We start from the raw sequence: 16034 nt of genomic DNA on the forward strand, positions 1-16034 counted from the left end.
TCCATAATGGTGATTAAGTACCTAGTCAGGACCTGCACCTCAACTACTAAACAGGATTCACTTCCTTGGAGCTTAACTAGAAGAAGGGATGCCAAGAGCAGTACTGGGTAGGGCTTCACATGAATGAATGAATACCACCAGAAGGCCCCAGTACATTTTACTAATCATTGTAAATAATATCTGTGCCATAGTAAGCATCATAAATAATTATAGATCTGTATCAATTAAAGCACTTAAATGACATTAAGTCAGGAGAAAACACAAATGAACTGATGACTAATGAACTGGAACAACCATAAAGACCCAAGCCAGGACCACTGAGGCTCTGACAACAGAGAGCACATCAACCCTGGCTGCTGCTGAAGTCACCCTGGGGTTCCTGTAACTATGGTTCTGTTGCAAAGGTTCACACACACAATTCTTGACCCTTCCTTAAGACTGCTGCAGGTCTTTCTGTGATCATGATGTGTCACTGGCTGTTACAAAGATTTTATCTCTTACAATCTAACTATTCAGTTGCATAACTGCTGAAACCAACTTAGGGTTGAGCACTAATTCACATTTTGCTTTTGCACAACATTCACAAGTAGTTCTAACAATATTATACAATATTATAACAATGTTTATAAAAAATAAACAGTAGGTAGGACTGAGCAAGACGCAGTAAGCTAGGGAACTATACAACTTTATTCCTAAAACTAGAGGATGACCAGCATATTAGAGGAAGTCTTTGTCTGGGTCTTAAAACTGGCTTAATAGATGTGTTCAAATCATCCATCAACGCATGACTTCCACAGGCTGCTGCTTTCCACAGTATGTACCAGAGAGTGACAGACAATGTACACACTCTGGGAAGGAGACACTAACAAAGGCCGAACCTTGAAGAAGGCCTCCATGAGCCTCTGGTCAGGGTGCAGGTCCTTCCACTCAAGCTTCTGGTATGCGCTATGAAAAGCGTAGAGGATGCACTCTGGCATCTTGGGTGCTGTGCATGCCTCACAGTAATGCAGCAGGTGCAACCGCAGGGCTCCTTCGTCACCTGGCAATAGCTTGTCTAGAATTTTAAAGGAAAATACAGTTCAAGTCACTTAGTTTCTTTTAAAAAGGATAGGAAAGAAAAAGAAATGCTAAATAAAACACAAACTTGAACTTAAAAGTCTTCTCAAGGGGATTAGCTTTCTTCTTCAAAACTTCTATATGGCCTTTTAGCCCAAATACACATCCATGGCCTGCCACCCTCTCATGTATCCAATCTCACCCCATTAGCACTTGTTTCTTCATGTAGCACTCTGAAAGAATTTCCCAAAAGAAACTATTCCAACATTTCTCAAAAATAAAATAAAAATGATCAACAAGTACATAAAAATGCTCAGCATTATTAAATCCCACAGAAACGCAAAATAAACCAGTGAGGGGAGAAGACAGACAGCTAAATAAAGGTTCTTGCTGCCAAACCTGACAACCAGAGTCTGATTCCTGGAACCCACATAGAGGAAGGAGAAAACCAATTTCCACAAGCTGTCCTCCAACCACCACATAACACACACACACACACACACACACACACACACACACACACACAATGTAGAGAAAAATTAAAATCACAATAAAGTATCACTTCACACTGGCTCTTTATTTTTATTTTATGTGGATGGATGTTTTGCCAGCATGTGCATCTATGAACCACATTCACAAGTAGCCACAAAGGTCAGAAGAGGGTGTTGATTCCCTTGAAACTGCACTCAACAGATGGTTGTGAGCCATCATGGGAGTGCTGGGAATTGAACCCAGGTCCTCTGGAAAAGCCACCAGTGTTAACTATTGAACCATCACTCTAGCCCCTGGGATTCCTTTTATTAAAAAGATGGGAGAGCTGAGAGGATGGCTCAGTAAATAAAGTGCAAGCATAAGGGCCTGAGTTGAGATGCACAGCAGCCACATAAACGGTAGGTGAGGGGAGTGTGTGCCTGGAGAGTAGATTCAGGCAGGTCTGTGGAGCTTGCTAGGCAGCCAGTCAAACCAAAACAGACGGTCAGTGACAGACCCTGTCATGAAGTAAAATGTAAGGTGGAGAATGACAGGCAGATAACTTAACACAGATTTCTACATGAAGGTGTGAGCATTTGGGCACACACACACACACACACACACACACACACACACACACACAGAATAAAAATGTGGAAGAACGTAAGGAAAGAGGAACTCCTATATCTTACTGGGGTTGGAGTATAAATTAGCTCTGATGTCATGGAAAACAGCAAGAAAGCTCCACAGAAATCTAGAGTAGGCAATACTAAATGGGCTGTGACTACACAACCCACAGCAGCCTCACAAGACATTCCATAAGTAACCGTCAAAGAGGCCGTTCCTGTCAGCCTCTTTGTCTTCCAGTTAAAGTGAGGAGGAAAGAACAAGGAAAGGGGGTGGGGAGGCTAAGGGAAGGCTCAACCAGGCCTCACAGGACACCACCCTACCTTTAAAACTCCTGTGCAGTGAGCTGATGCAGTCAGTGAAGAGCTGCACGATGCTGGAGGCCACCACAGCGTCACTCTCCAGCCAGGGGTAATGTCGCTGTTGGCTACTTCACAGGAAAGAAACACATGCTTAGAAAGGGAAGCGCACATGACAGAGTTGCATCTAGGACTGGCCAGTCAGAGAACTCTGCACTGTAGCCTGAAGCAAACTCAGCACTTCAGAGCTGGGAGCTCCTGAAAACAAATGTCAGCACGAAACAGCAACCATTAACAGAGTTTGCCCTCTTCTCCTAATGCCAGGGTTAGGTTCATCTAGTTTATCTGCGTAATTTTACAGAAAAGCCACCTATAGAACAATTCATAGCGCTTGTATGACTCTATGTTGTCACATAGTCTAAACGCTCATGAAACAATGTTTTCATTTAACTTCTGAGTTACATGATTAAGGGGGCACTCCCAACCCAATAATCTGATCTACAACTTAATTCTGAAAATAGCTGACTTAGTAGAAAATGTTGAAACCCATATTTGTAGATGTATTTTATGAAAAAGAAAACATTTTTCTTAAGAATGCAAACAACTTCAGCTTCCTTACTATGGAAAACTAGAAATTAGTGGTTCATTTTGTTCCAAAATTAGTGTCAAGATAACATCACTGACCACCCAGATGAATAATTATATAAACAAAAAAAAGTCTTGGCTTTTGTATTTTATCAATTTAAATGTCACCGTATTAAAAATTAAGTCTGTGAAATCATCATGACCTGTACTAAATATCATTAAGTAAATAAATTCCAAGGAAGTCTGAGTATATGAAAGACTATTTACCTTTCACTGTCTTCTAAAACCAAGATCCAGGGCTTAAAAAGCTGGACGATCTGTGAGTGCAGGGACCGGAGCACTGAAACAGCACAATTGTTAGAAACAATGAAGTATTTCACTCTGGCCATTGGCTACATTTCATACTAAGTGTATACAAAATCTACAGCTCCTCACTGTCTAAACCTTTGCCTACACAGAAATGGTATGTTTAGTACAACTATGCAGGCTTCCCTTTTCATCTGCTACAATGAATTGAGTTTAATTTTTATTATAACACAATGTGATAGGTAATTTATAATGTACATTTTTCTAAGATATATGCTTCATATTCTGAACATTGACCTAACTTCGGTAAATGACAAGAAGAAGGAGTTGGACAGAGAAATACACCTCTTTGTACCATACTACCACCGAGGGGCATAAACAAGCTACAACAAGCATCCTATATCCAAATATAAGTATGATGAGTACCACATTTTTCTATTTCATCTCCTTGACATTTGAGACGGATCTTCATGTGTCTACTTGAATTTCTTCTATGGAAAGCACAGCCCTTGGCCCCCACCACACTAGAAGCACAATACCTTCTTTGCTGCTGGCAGTTGAGTCTTGGGTCAAGGAGGCGATTTCTAATTCAATCAGCCTTTTCACAAGGTATTCCAAAAATGTCTTCACATCAGCCATATAAGGGCTCCATTTTGAGAATAAGCCAAAGCTTTTAAAGTCCAGCTTGGACAGTCGAAGCTTATAAAAGAAGTCAGAAAGCCAATGGATGGTCTCCATTACCTAGAAGAGATGACCAACCAAGCACTGCTCACTGAATGTCTACTTTGGGGCAGCATCTTCCCCTTTCCTCTTGGTCTTTTCTGTCACTGGAGATGAAACCTAGGGCCTCATGAATACTAGGAATGCATTCCACCACTGAGCCATGCCCCCAAGCCCTTTCTTTCTTTATAGCATAGTGCTATGAAAGTTTGTGATGGAAATACATATTTTTGAAAGAACTACAAAAAGACAGGAAAAAAATTAGTATGTTTAAAACTTTAAAGCAATGGAATCCTTATTTCAAACACATCGTCCCTTTGCCTTATTTTTGAGGTTGATTTTTGTTTGCTTGTTTTTGGTAATAAGGTCTCATATAGGTCAAGCTGGTCTCAAACTCAAAGTACTTTAGCTTGAGGCTCCTGAATGCTACAACTGCAGGTGGCTGCCACCACACTAAGCTTCAGTTATGCTCCTATGTGAAACCACCACAGATAAAAGTGAGGGTTCTGTGGGCCATACCATGGAGCCCCATGGAGTAGTCTGAGGAATAAATCAGATGTACTTAGGTGGGAGGGAAGGTTTATATAGAGGGATGTCGGCTTCTGTTCTCTCCCATAGGGATGGAACTTCATTTAGGAGCATAAGAGAAAAGCAGTTCAGGCAAAGGAGGCAAGGAAGCAAAGGTCAAAGAAACACGCGGAGCTCTTACAGAAACATGCACACACACACACACACACACGACGCTCCAATTGCTTGACAATGCACAGCAAGGGAAATGGAAATGAATACACAAAGCTGTCAGAGACCAAAGGCTACATACCTGCTTGTCTGACAAGAGAGCATCTGAGGCACTATGAAGCACAGTGCTGTCTGCAGAAGCTGCTCCCTGCTGGCTGCTTGGGGCACAGCAGCCCAGGGCTCTCAAAGTGGCTTTCCAGCACTCAGGACTCAGCAGCTGCTCTGCAGAGCCTACAGAAGGGACAGAGACAAAGAAGGTCCGTGCATTCCCCAAACCACTTTTTCAACCTGAATCACAGAACACGTGTACTTTACAACCAGTGATGATGACGAAGATGATGACAATCCAACAAATGTGTAGGGATGCGTGGTATTAGGAGACCAAAGGAAAGAGACAAGAGAAAGTGACTTAACTGGGATGGGAGCAAGCTCCACAGAAGACATTGTGACTGGAAACCTTTATTAGTGGGGTGGGGGTGCACACATAACACAGCAATCAATGTGGAGATTAAAGGACAATCTTGGGGAGTTGGTTTGCTCCTTTCACCATGGTCATTGGCTTGAGTGGCAAGGACTTTACCTGCTGAGCCATTTCTCTAGCCTCGTCTTAACATTTTAATGGTAAATGTGCTATCAAATACTCACTGAGATTTTATCAGTCATAACCAAATGAAGACACTTACTTTGCACCAGCAGCCTGAGAACGTCACTATACTGGTCAGGGAACTGGTAGAGTAGAAGCTGAGTCCAGTGCTTACAGAAAAGATTAAATGGCATCAAAATATCTTCATCTGGTTCAAGGCCCCAGGCAGTAAGTGCCAAGTGAATGGACTCCAGAAGCCTGGTACGATCAGACAGAGGAGGTTTAGTGGTGCTTAGCCATTGTTTAACATCGAACTAAAAAAGAAACAGAAACAAGAAGCAGTTTTATTTACATTAGATAATTAGATGAAGCAGAGAGGTCTGTGCAAATTTAAAATCCAAAGACAAGCCAAGTTACCTGTCAACAGTGACACTGAAATGTACACACAAGCATATGAGTGAATGTGACTAATGGGTGCCATGATGCCACCGCCACCTCCAGCGTGTCCTCAGCTCAACAACCTTCTTTTGAAATATACAGTCTTACTTGAGATTGGGTAAGGATGTGGTCAGAAGCAGAACACTTACCTTGAATGTTCCCAGCCCTAGGTTTGACACCTAGCATCACAAAAAATACAAAACCAAACAAAAAAGCAACTTGCTGACTAACCCATTCACTGCTGGTTTACAATTCCATTCTATTTCTCAAATTCCATACATGCCTGCCTTTTTATAAGTTTCCTCTCTGAGGCCTCACCAGAGTTTCAGAGCTGTCCTTCATTTGTTGTAACAGAACCAAGCGGCCACTTTATGGAGTTTCTTTAACAGCCATTTTTAGTGGCATTAGTTACCTACCTAAGTTTGTAAAATTCAGACTGTTGGAATCTTCCAACATTCCATATCATATAATACATTCACCTATGTTATAGACTGGGCTCAGTCTCTTTGCCCAAAAAATGCTAGGCTCCCTTTGTTTCATAACATCACAGAGTTATAACGGAAGGTGCTGACATTCTCCACAGGTTAAGGCATTGCCTTCCTCTGACAGTCTTCTATGCAGATGAAGACACACCAAGCTTATTCAAAATATGAGTCCAACTTATAATAACTCACAGATCAACAATGTAGGAGCAAACTCAAGATACATCTAAAAGGATTATTAAACTCCTCTTAGGAATATTTCATGACTGTACTAAGTTTTTGAAGAAAGCTTGGGCCGGGCAATGGTGGCGCATATCTTTAACCCCAGCACGCTGGAGGAAAAGACAGGTGGGTCTCTGTGAGTTTAAGGACAGCCTGATCTACAGAGCAAGTTCTAGGGCAGTCTCCAAAGCTACAGAGAAACCCTGTCTTGAAAACAAAACAAAAGCAAAGCAAAGCTTGGGGTGCTGTGCTTTGGAGAGTTCCACTGTGGAGTAAGACTGTCTATACAGCACAGCCAATGCCCACATAGGGGAGACTAGGAAGTCAGTCTATCTAAAGGCATGCAATGTGCAAAGGGCCTCTTGGCATGGGAAGCAATGGTCATTTAGTACCTTGGTGAGCAGCATGAAAATCATGTCACTGTTGTCCTCACTTAGAAACTTCACCACTTTCTCATAGAGCTGAATGAACTCAGCCGGCGCAGCATTGGGAGTGAAGAAAGGAGAGAGCAGAGAGCAAAGACGCCTGGTCTTCAAGATGGTCTGCAGCACCTTTCTGCACTCGGACTTAGTGCCGCTGATAAACACCTGGGCAGAATAAAAGGGGACTGTCACTCAACCTCTCCTTCTGCTTCTCTTATACAGCCAATCTTCAAGGCTACTAAATAAAGTAAAACAAATTTTTATAAATGAAAATATAAAATCAGAAGATATCTAAAATCATGCATTTTTAATCCTAGCACTAGGGAGGCAGAGGCAGGTGGATCTCTGTAAGTTTGAGACCAGCCTGGTCAACATAGTGATTTCCAAGACAGCAAGGACTACAAAATGAGACCCTGTCTCTAATAATAATAGTAATAATAATAATAATAATAATAATAATAAGAAGAAGAAGAAGAAGAAGAAGAAGAAGAAGAAGAAGAAGAAGAAGAAGAAGAAGAAGAAGAAAATTAATGTGGTTCAAAGGCTAAGATGCACTAGAATCTAAGTGATTCTCTAAGCAGTCTCAAGGTCAGGAAGGCTTTTCTAAGATTGATCACAATAAAAATAATAGGCAAGGTTCACAGGTATGAATATATTAAAATTTCGACTTTAGTAAGATATAAAAAATCATAAAGTGTAAAGAAAAAAGAATTAGAAAAATATACTTACACTGCTCTCTAAATACTAGGTTAATAACCATCCAAAGAACTCTTTCAATCAAACAAAACCCAAAACATGTTCAAAAGAAAATAATCAGAACACACACACAAACACACACATACACACACAAAGACACATACATACACACACTCTCACACATACATACACACTTTCTCTCACACACACTCTCACACATTCTCTCTCTCTCTCTCTCTCTCTCTCTCACACACACACACACACACACACACACACACACACACACACACACACACACGAAAGCAATACAAATTTTGAAAGTGATGGGATTCTACTTCCCTTACCAGATTAGTCAAATTTTGGGGCTCAAAAACAAAAGAACAAAACTTTAATAAGAATGATAATTCCTAATGTTAGTTATGATAGTATAACCATGTGTAAACCTTCCAGCAGGACAGTGAGCAAATGTACTTAATACTATAAAATATAAATACAGTTACATCAAATTCCTTTGACATGGCAATCACATTTTCAGAAAATACTACTAAAGAAAATACTGTAAGATTATCTCAGCCTTATTATAGAAAAAAGGGAAGAGACCTACCAAAGTAACCATCCAAAAAAGGGTGACACAATACCTAACAGCATGTCTTCATCATGGAACTGACATGTGACATGAACAGGCAGGCCTGTACTTACAAGCTAGGGAAAATCAAAAGATATGCTTAGGTGTGCAGGAGATAACTCAGCACAGGCCTGTCTGGTGTGTCTGTGTAAGTATCCATGTGAAGATAAAAACGACAGAGCGTGTTTATGGCTCAAATTGTAGCCACACTACTGCTATGCCCAGATGTTTAGAATCTTGAGACCATTTCCTGATTTTTTTGTCTTTATACTGTATGGCTCATAATAAGCACTTACTAACTTTATGATGAGAAGAAAATCTCTTAGAAGAAACTAGGTTATCAGCTGGTGGCACAGCTCAGTAGTAGAGCGCCTACCTAGCGCAGACAAGGCCCTGAGTTAAAACCACAGAAAAACAACAACAGTAAGTGGTAGAGCACCTACCTAGCATAGACAAGGCCCTGAGTTTAAACCACAGAGAAACAACAACAATAAGCCATTGTATCTGGCTGGCATCCCCATTTATGGGTAGCCAAGCGATCAAGTAAATTTGGATGCAAATATGTGGCTAAGGCTGACATTTTCAAACAAGTGAATTTCCTTTATAACACATCCACAAGCTTCTGCATGGATCCTTTGCCTTTGCACTGTTAAAACAAACCATAAATAAATGATGGCAGAAACAGCACCTGGGAGGCAGTCACAGTCGGGGAAAGCAGCACTGAACCCTGTCGGAAGCCCCAACTCTCACAGGTGCATTCTTTAGGGAAGTTGCTTCACCTTTCAAAGGTCAGTTGCTTCTTTTTTAAATTTCTTTTATAGCAATACTTGGGATTGAACTTAAGGTCTCTCATGCTATAACCTCTACTTTTTTACCTTTTGTTTGTTTAACTTTTTGAGACAAGATCCTGCTAAGTTGCCCAGGTTGGTCTTGAACTCGTTCTGCAGTCTGGACAGTCCTTAAACTTGGGATCCTAAGTAACTGAGATCATAGACTATGCCACTAGAATCCACTATGCTTGATCATTTTCAAGACAGGAATGGTATCAACTATATGGAGTCAGTGTGAGGACAAACTTTAAAAATTAATTAGAAACTATTTTGCAAATGACAAAGGAATTTCAGCAACATATATTGTTAGTGATACCAATAACTTATGCCAAAATCTGATGTCTCCCTAGCCTTTCAGATGTGAATAATTTAACCTCTCTTGCAGAAGAAGCAACGTTCTATACCAAAATTCTGTCAGTGTCATGGGAAGCCCACAATTCTCCACAGGCTTCTGGCTGTGTTTAGTCAAGATCTCTGGGGACTCAGTGTGTCTGCGAGCGGCTGACAGCTGGGAGTGCTCCTACCTGTCCCAAGATCTCGATGCACGAAGTGAAGAACTGCCTTGTAGGAGGGTGGCGCTGGGTCTCCTCGCTGACATGGTCCACAAGAGTAAAGAAGAGGCTGATGCCAATTTTCTGCGCCCCAGGCGTCGGCTGCAACTTATACGCATTTACTAAGGCCCTGTGGGAAAATGTGAGGACAGGACTTGTCTACAGTGAATAATCCATAATTTCAAATGTCTCTGTGCTTTCCTCACTCCTCAGGCAACATTTGTAAGAGTCTTCAGAACCCTATGCAAATAACACTTTAAAATACTACATGTATTTACATGTGGTAAATGTGTATCTATCAATTACCCAAAAATTCCCTTTTGGTATACAGTAATGATTTTATACATCCCTCTGGAGAATGAAAGTCAGCTGTTACTATACTATAAGGACCAATTACCACTGTAGCACTTATCAAAGTTTTTCACATATTGTATGTAATTCAGAGTTACTTGACTTCTGTGTTCCTTGCATTTTTAAACACAAGCATGTGATCTCTTCACATTTGAAACTCACATGTGCCTGAGGGGGGAGAGCACCAGGCACACAAGTGGCACAAGTCCGTGGCAAACCCTGACACATGTGAGACAAACCAATGCACAGTTTCCCTAAGGCTTGCTTCTAGCGTTCGCTGCTAGTGCCTTCCCAGTGACAAGCACACCACCCACAGGAGGGTTCAATGCCCTCCACACTCCATCCCAGCTTGCTAAAGGAATCAGCAGCGACTTGCCATGATGGGGCGTTATCTTAAGTTAACATCCTCTCCCAAGCTTTGTTCAGATGACTTGAGGAAAGGTCAATATATGCCAGGAGCTCTCAGAGAAAAACCACAAGGTCATATGCAAGCTACTGGGTATGGTGGAGAAGTTGTAGTCCCTGTAGGTAATTATAGCGAACTTCATTTTATCATCTGAGTTGACAGCCTGAGGATGACTCCAGTGTAAAACTGAAGCAGCGAATCCCCCACCACTGAGTTCCCATGCCTGGTATCATCCTACAGTTCAAGGGTCACCAGTCAGATGGGAAATACTTTGTGGTTTGTAAGTCATAGTCATTATAAGTAACAGAGATGGCTAGGTTCCAATAAAACCATTTATAAAATCACGGCTACTGAGATTGGACCCAAAGGCTCTAGTCTGCTGATTGGCATACTCAATGACTGGGGTGGGGTAAGAGGGGAAGTCCTATGGATGATTGCTATCAACAGCAAAGCCGATTTGAAATGAGCGGTCCCAGGACTCACGTAATCAGGTTTTCCGCATGCACCGCAGCTTCCACAATGTTAAGTGCTGGGGGCTGAGCAGCTTCTGCTTGGAACTGCCTCACTTCTTTTTGCAGAATGTGAATCTGCTGGCTTACTGCGTCATTCTTGTACATGCCTTCAAACTAAGGAAAATTCAAGGGGTCAATAGACATGTTAAATGTAGCCCAGGCTGGCCTTAAACTCATGGCAGACCTCCTGCCTCAGCCTCCCAAGTGCTAGGGTCAGAAGTATGATCTACCACACATAGCCCTCAACAGTCTTGTTTTCCCCTACAACTTCTAGAACAGTTGTTTTATGATAAGCACACTGGCATATGATGAAAGATTACTAATACAGTCAATAACACAATTTAATTCAAAACTTGATTGAATGCAAAATGAGTGGGAAAATATGATTAAAAACTACTCAAGGATTATCCTAGCACTCAAGACAGAAGCAGAAGAATCATGGGTTCAGGGTCAGCCTGTGTTACACAGAGACCCTGGCTCTTAAAAAAAAAAGTCAAGATGAGGGGGGAAATGTAGCTCACAGTGATGAGATACTTGCCTAGTGTACACAAGGCTCTAAATTCAATACCCACGCTTAGACTCGGGGGAACTATTAAAGAACTCAGGGTTTGTCTGGTTGGGTTTTTTTATATAAAGAACTTTTTGGAAAATCTATCAGAAATCTACCCTTTAAACTCTGTGTCTTCCAAGCCTGAGGTAGTTGCAAACACGGCCTTTCTCTGACAGTGGTTTTGCCTGTGCATTTTTGGTATCCTTTTTAGGATATAGAGAAATATATAGGATATCCTAAACACAGAATGCACCACCAAGATATATTTGAGGTTGATTTCTGGTTGGTGTCAGTGGCTTCTAACTAGAAGAATTCTGTGTCACAAATGCTGATAGCAAAACATCTTCAGGAAATGCTCCAAATTGGGCATCCTGGCCCAACTTCAAGGCCCCAACTGTTAGACCAGATGGTCATTGCAGAGGCACAGCCTATCTAACCACAAAGAAGAATATGCTGTGTTCCTTTTTTAATGACTATTGTTGTATTTGGCATGTGTGTGTGTACATGGTATGCATGTACGTATGTGTGTTCTCATGGTGCATGAGTCACACAGATGTAGTGTGTCAGGTGTCATCCTGTAACACGCTCCATTTCATACACTGAGACAAGGTCTCTCACTTGAACCCAAAACTTGCCAATTGGCTAATCTTGCTATCTAGCTTGCCATGGGACTGCCTCCCAAGCACTGAAAATAGGGGCAGGCTGCCATATGTGTCTTGTGTTAACATAGATGCTGGGGATCTGAACTCTGGTCCTCAAGAGTGCACAGCAAATGACTTGCCTACTGAACCATCTTCCCACCCCTGATGTATTCTTTTATTCTAGATTTCACATGTGCGTGCCCCATACAGAACATTACTTCAGTAGTGGAGAATAAAATCATAAGCACCCCAACTGTGAAGACAGTGGTGCCTCTGATGATTTTCATAACCTGTCACATGACACGAATGAGAAAACCCTAGAAACAAGGGAAGGCTGAGACCTATGGATATCCCCTTGCTATCACCCTTTGAGCACAGTATTACTTGAGATTACAGAGTTTGAAAGGCTTGTCTCCTTCAAAAGCCTCTATCACCAGTGAAAAGATCACTGTGAATGGAACTTCTGTTGGTGACTTTGTGCAAGAGAAGCTGACACTGGTTCAGCCCAGTCAGGTCACTGACAGAGGACATGCACTTAGCTGGCTGAAAGCTCTGCATGCTACCATCCAGCCTGACATCCAAAACAGGAACAAATATTCAACACTTGGCCACTTGAGTGCCACGCTAAAGTGAGCAACCAATATTTCTATTACATTCAAACTAAGATGGGGGGATTAAAGAAAATAAACGTATGACAGTTGTTGGAGTTGATGAGGGACAGGTGACTAGAAAGGAAAAGCTTTTAGAAAACTACCAGGAGCTGTGACAGAAGAGTACAGTACAGTCAGAACAGGGGACAAGCAGCAGTGACCTTCATTCTCTGTTTTCCTCACTCATTTAAACCTTATCTTGATATGCAGTACCCAGTAGTCTTCAGCCACCGCAGCACAATTATATACCCTATGTGAATAATGTAAATATAACTATCAACCTATTTAAATGAGGACCTCATAAATGCTACATTCAAAGTCTTGAGGGGCAATGGCCCTGTCTGTCTTACACAGTGCATCTCTGAGCATACATACTTTTTTTACTGGCACAATAACTTTGTTGTATCAGACTCACCAATGTGGCAGAAGTCTTCCACTTTCCCACCACTGCTCACTAAGAACAGACATGAGAAGGGCTGGAAGACTCCAGCTCCACACCAAGGAGCTGGAGAAAACAGATCAAAGCAGCATGTGGACCCTTCCATCTGAGTCATTTCAATGAGACAAAGGCGAGGTTGGACAAAGCATATCCTTTCACAAGGGTTAAAGAATGGGAGACCCTTGGCAGATCTTTCCACCCTTTATGGAAAAAATTGTTCACTTGAGAATCAATCAATCCTGGGTCTAGCAAACATGCCCTACAATACAACTATGACAAAAAGAACCCATTCATAAATCACTCTATTTCCTCAGGGAATATCACTGAACAATGAAAGGCTGCTGCTGGGACTGGAGACCACAGAAAAAACTTGTCTCACTTCTCATAAAACACATTCAGCTTCTGTGTACTCCAAATAAGTTATACAAGTTCAAAGACTTGCAGACAGCTGGAAATATCCAGAAATTTTTATTAAGTAAGAAAATGAGGTAATATGAAATCTTTATAAATGAACCATAAAAAATTATATTTGTAAAATTGACTAAAATGATTTTTCCATGAAAATGATGTTTAGAAACTGATCTAGAACCAAATATTCAATTACAATCATGAATTCTATAATGACACTGACTCAGACAGAAAGCAATATGTGTGCTCATTTAAAGTGAGGTCTTACTGCCACTATCAACTCCCTCGGAACCAGTGCTCACCTTAGAAAGGAGAGCTGAAGCAGCTAAAAGGAATTGGGTGGTCTGACAATACTGAATGTGCAAAGCACAGGTCCTGAATGGGCTGGGTATGAGGACCGGAGATGTAGTTCAGTGATAAAGCACTTGCCCATGTAAAGTTCTGAGTTCAATCCTCAGCAACATAAAATTAAAATAAAACAACACTGAAAGTTGACTTTTGATGGATGCATGCTAATTTCTAACTGAATGATGTAGCTGTGATACCTGTAAATTCTGTTAGTAAACATGAACCTGTTTCCCTAATTCACCCTCATTCTGTAGAAGTTAAGTGAGATACTGTAAGCAAAGTGCCTTCAAGAACTCCAGTGTATACAAGGGACATAAAAGGATCTAGCAGGTAGGAAAAAGCAGTGGTATCATAAATGCAATATCCCTTTTGCTTGTCAAGAATGAGCACCAGGGAAAAACCTGTATTCAACTGAGGCTTTTACCCTAAGCATGAAGATGCTTAAGTGAACCAAAAAGTAACCAAAAGGAAAGAATAGCTACATATATTAAGAAAACATTCCAATGTCCATATTGCTCGTAGCCAAATACTACCCACAAAGTTGCTGAAAACAGTTAGAGAATGTACTGAAAAGGTTATAAATCCACAGTTTCCTACAAACACATCCATGACCATGAAGCACTGACAATACAAACACAGATAAGACAATGTCACTGATCTCATGGGACTCAAACCTACTAACAGCCATAGAATTAATGACAACACACAGCACCATTAACATATGCCTGACAAGTGACAAGCCAGTAGCTTTCGCTGATTTATTCCACACATCTACCATGCGCTGGAAGACAATCTAGATAGATAATATATTCCCACAGGACTCTGTCTGGAAGGGAAAAAAGATCTAGTGTCTACAACACAGTAAGTGCAAGCTGCCGTGAGAGGAAGGGTTTGTCAGTCTGACCAGAAAAGACTTCTCAAAATGCAACTGCAACAATGAGTGTGAAGGCTAAGAAAGGAACACGGAGACAGAAACAGCAGAGTCATGGGGAACAGTGTGCCACGTGTATAGCAGAGAGTGGATAAAGTCTAAGTGGCTAAAACCCAGACTGCTTGAGAAGAGCTTGCGAGTTTTCAAACGGGATCTCTCACTCTGTGAAAAGATCAAAAGCGGCCATGGAGGGCTGCGGACACTGGAGAGCCACTGTGGGCTTAAAGCGTGGGAATGAGGTCAGAACTGAGACTAGAAGGACCAATGGGGAAGGAGTGAGTGATAGAGAGAGGGCTGTAGGCAGGAGGCCTGGCATGGTCGCTCAGGGGGACATGTGGTGGGCTACTAGAAGGCAGCAGTAATAAAAACAAAGAGAAAGAAGTCACTTTAAATCGGTTCCACAGGCCAAGCCAATATATCTGGAAAGGAACAAGAGGGGCAGTGTGGCATGGGGTGGAGTAAGGGGAAGAAAGGACAACAAGGCTGGACTTTCATCTTGGAGACCAGGCAGGAGGGACTGTAGAAAGAACAGGTTTGGAGGGTAAAAATGAGATCAGTGATGGAACTGTGAGGTGGACATCTAGATGTGGAACTGGGAAGAGAATCCTTGAGCAGCTTCATCAATATGCCCAAACTTCATGGCTGTGGGCACCCACTGTATTCTACCTTGATCTCAGCTGTTAATGAGTACACAAGAAAAATAATTTTATCTTCAATTCCTGAAAACACCAGCCAGCAAGTACTATGCAGAGACAATTAGGAACAGTTATATAATTATCAAAATAACTTACTTCCAAGTCTCAGACTACACAGTTATTTGCTATCTGCATGCTTTAGGCCCCCTGGCACATCTGCATTGTCAATCAGATTTGCCACTGGGGATAATAGGCTGACTGACACAGGAGCCCTGAAGGGAAATTCTGGGTTTTCCCAAACTCGACTATAGTCGGGGCACTGGTGTACAACCAGCAGAAAACTAAGACTTGCTTTAAGAGAACTGGAGAATTTCTAATGAAGTTATGGCCACAGGCATCAACTTATCCAAATTCTTAAAATGAACATCTTTGCCCTTTCTTGTATGTGTTTTACCCACAACCTCTCCTCGTCTCTTCTCTCTTGAAACAAGTTGTTACATAGCTCAGGTTAG

The 16034-nt window shown here is 41.6% G+C and overlaps 1 protein-coding gene across 2 annotated transcripts in view; it reads right to left on the reverse strand.

The window, feature by feature from the left end:
- Epg5 (ectopic P-granules autophagy protein 5 homolog) overlaps positions 1 to 16034 on the reverse strand; it is a 90072-nt gene that overhangs the window by 17475 nt on the left and 56563 nt on the right. The window contains exons 28-36 of one of the 2 annotated variants that reach the window (XM_013118041.3): positions 10892 to 11034; positions 9625 to 9781; positions 6920 to 7114; positions 5486 to 5699; positions 4885 to 5033; positions 3884 to 4085; positions 3306 to 3378; positions 2478 to 2581; positions 879 to 1054 (exon numbers count right to left, since the gene is read on the reverse strand). In XM_013118041.3, coding sequence (XP_012973495.1) covers positions 879 to 1054; positions 2478 to 2581; positions 3306 to 3378; positions 3884 to 4085; positions 4885 to 5033; positions 5486 to 5699; positions 6920 to 7114; positions 9625 to 9781; positions 10892 to 11034 — 1413 coding nt within the window. Of the gene's footprint in view, positions 1 to 878; positions 1055 to 2477; positions 2585 to 3305; positions 3379 to 3883; positions 4086 to 4884; positions 5034 to 5485; positions 5700 to 6919; positions 7115 to 9624; positions 9782 to 10891; positions 11035 to 16034 lie in introns of both variants that reach the window. The other variant, XM_013118040.3, reaches the window with a different exon arrangement.

The sequence above is a fragment of the Mesocricetus auratus genome, unplaced genomic scaffold (genome assembly GCF_017639785.1).
Source record: "Mesocricetus auratus isolate SY011 unplaced genomic scaffold, BCM_Maur_2.0 Super-Scaffold_6730, whole genome shotgun sequence".
Lineage (NCBI taxonomy): Eukaryota > Metazoa > Chordata > Mammalia > Rodentia > Cricetidae > Mesocricetus > Mesocricetus auratus.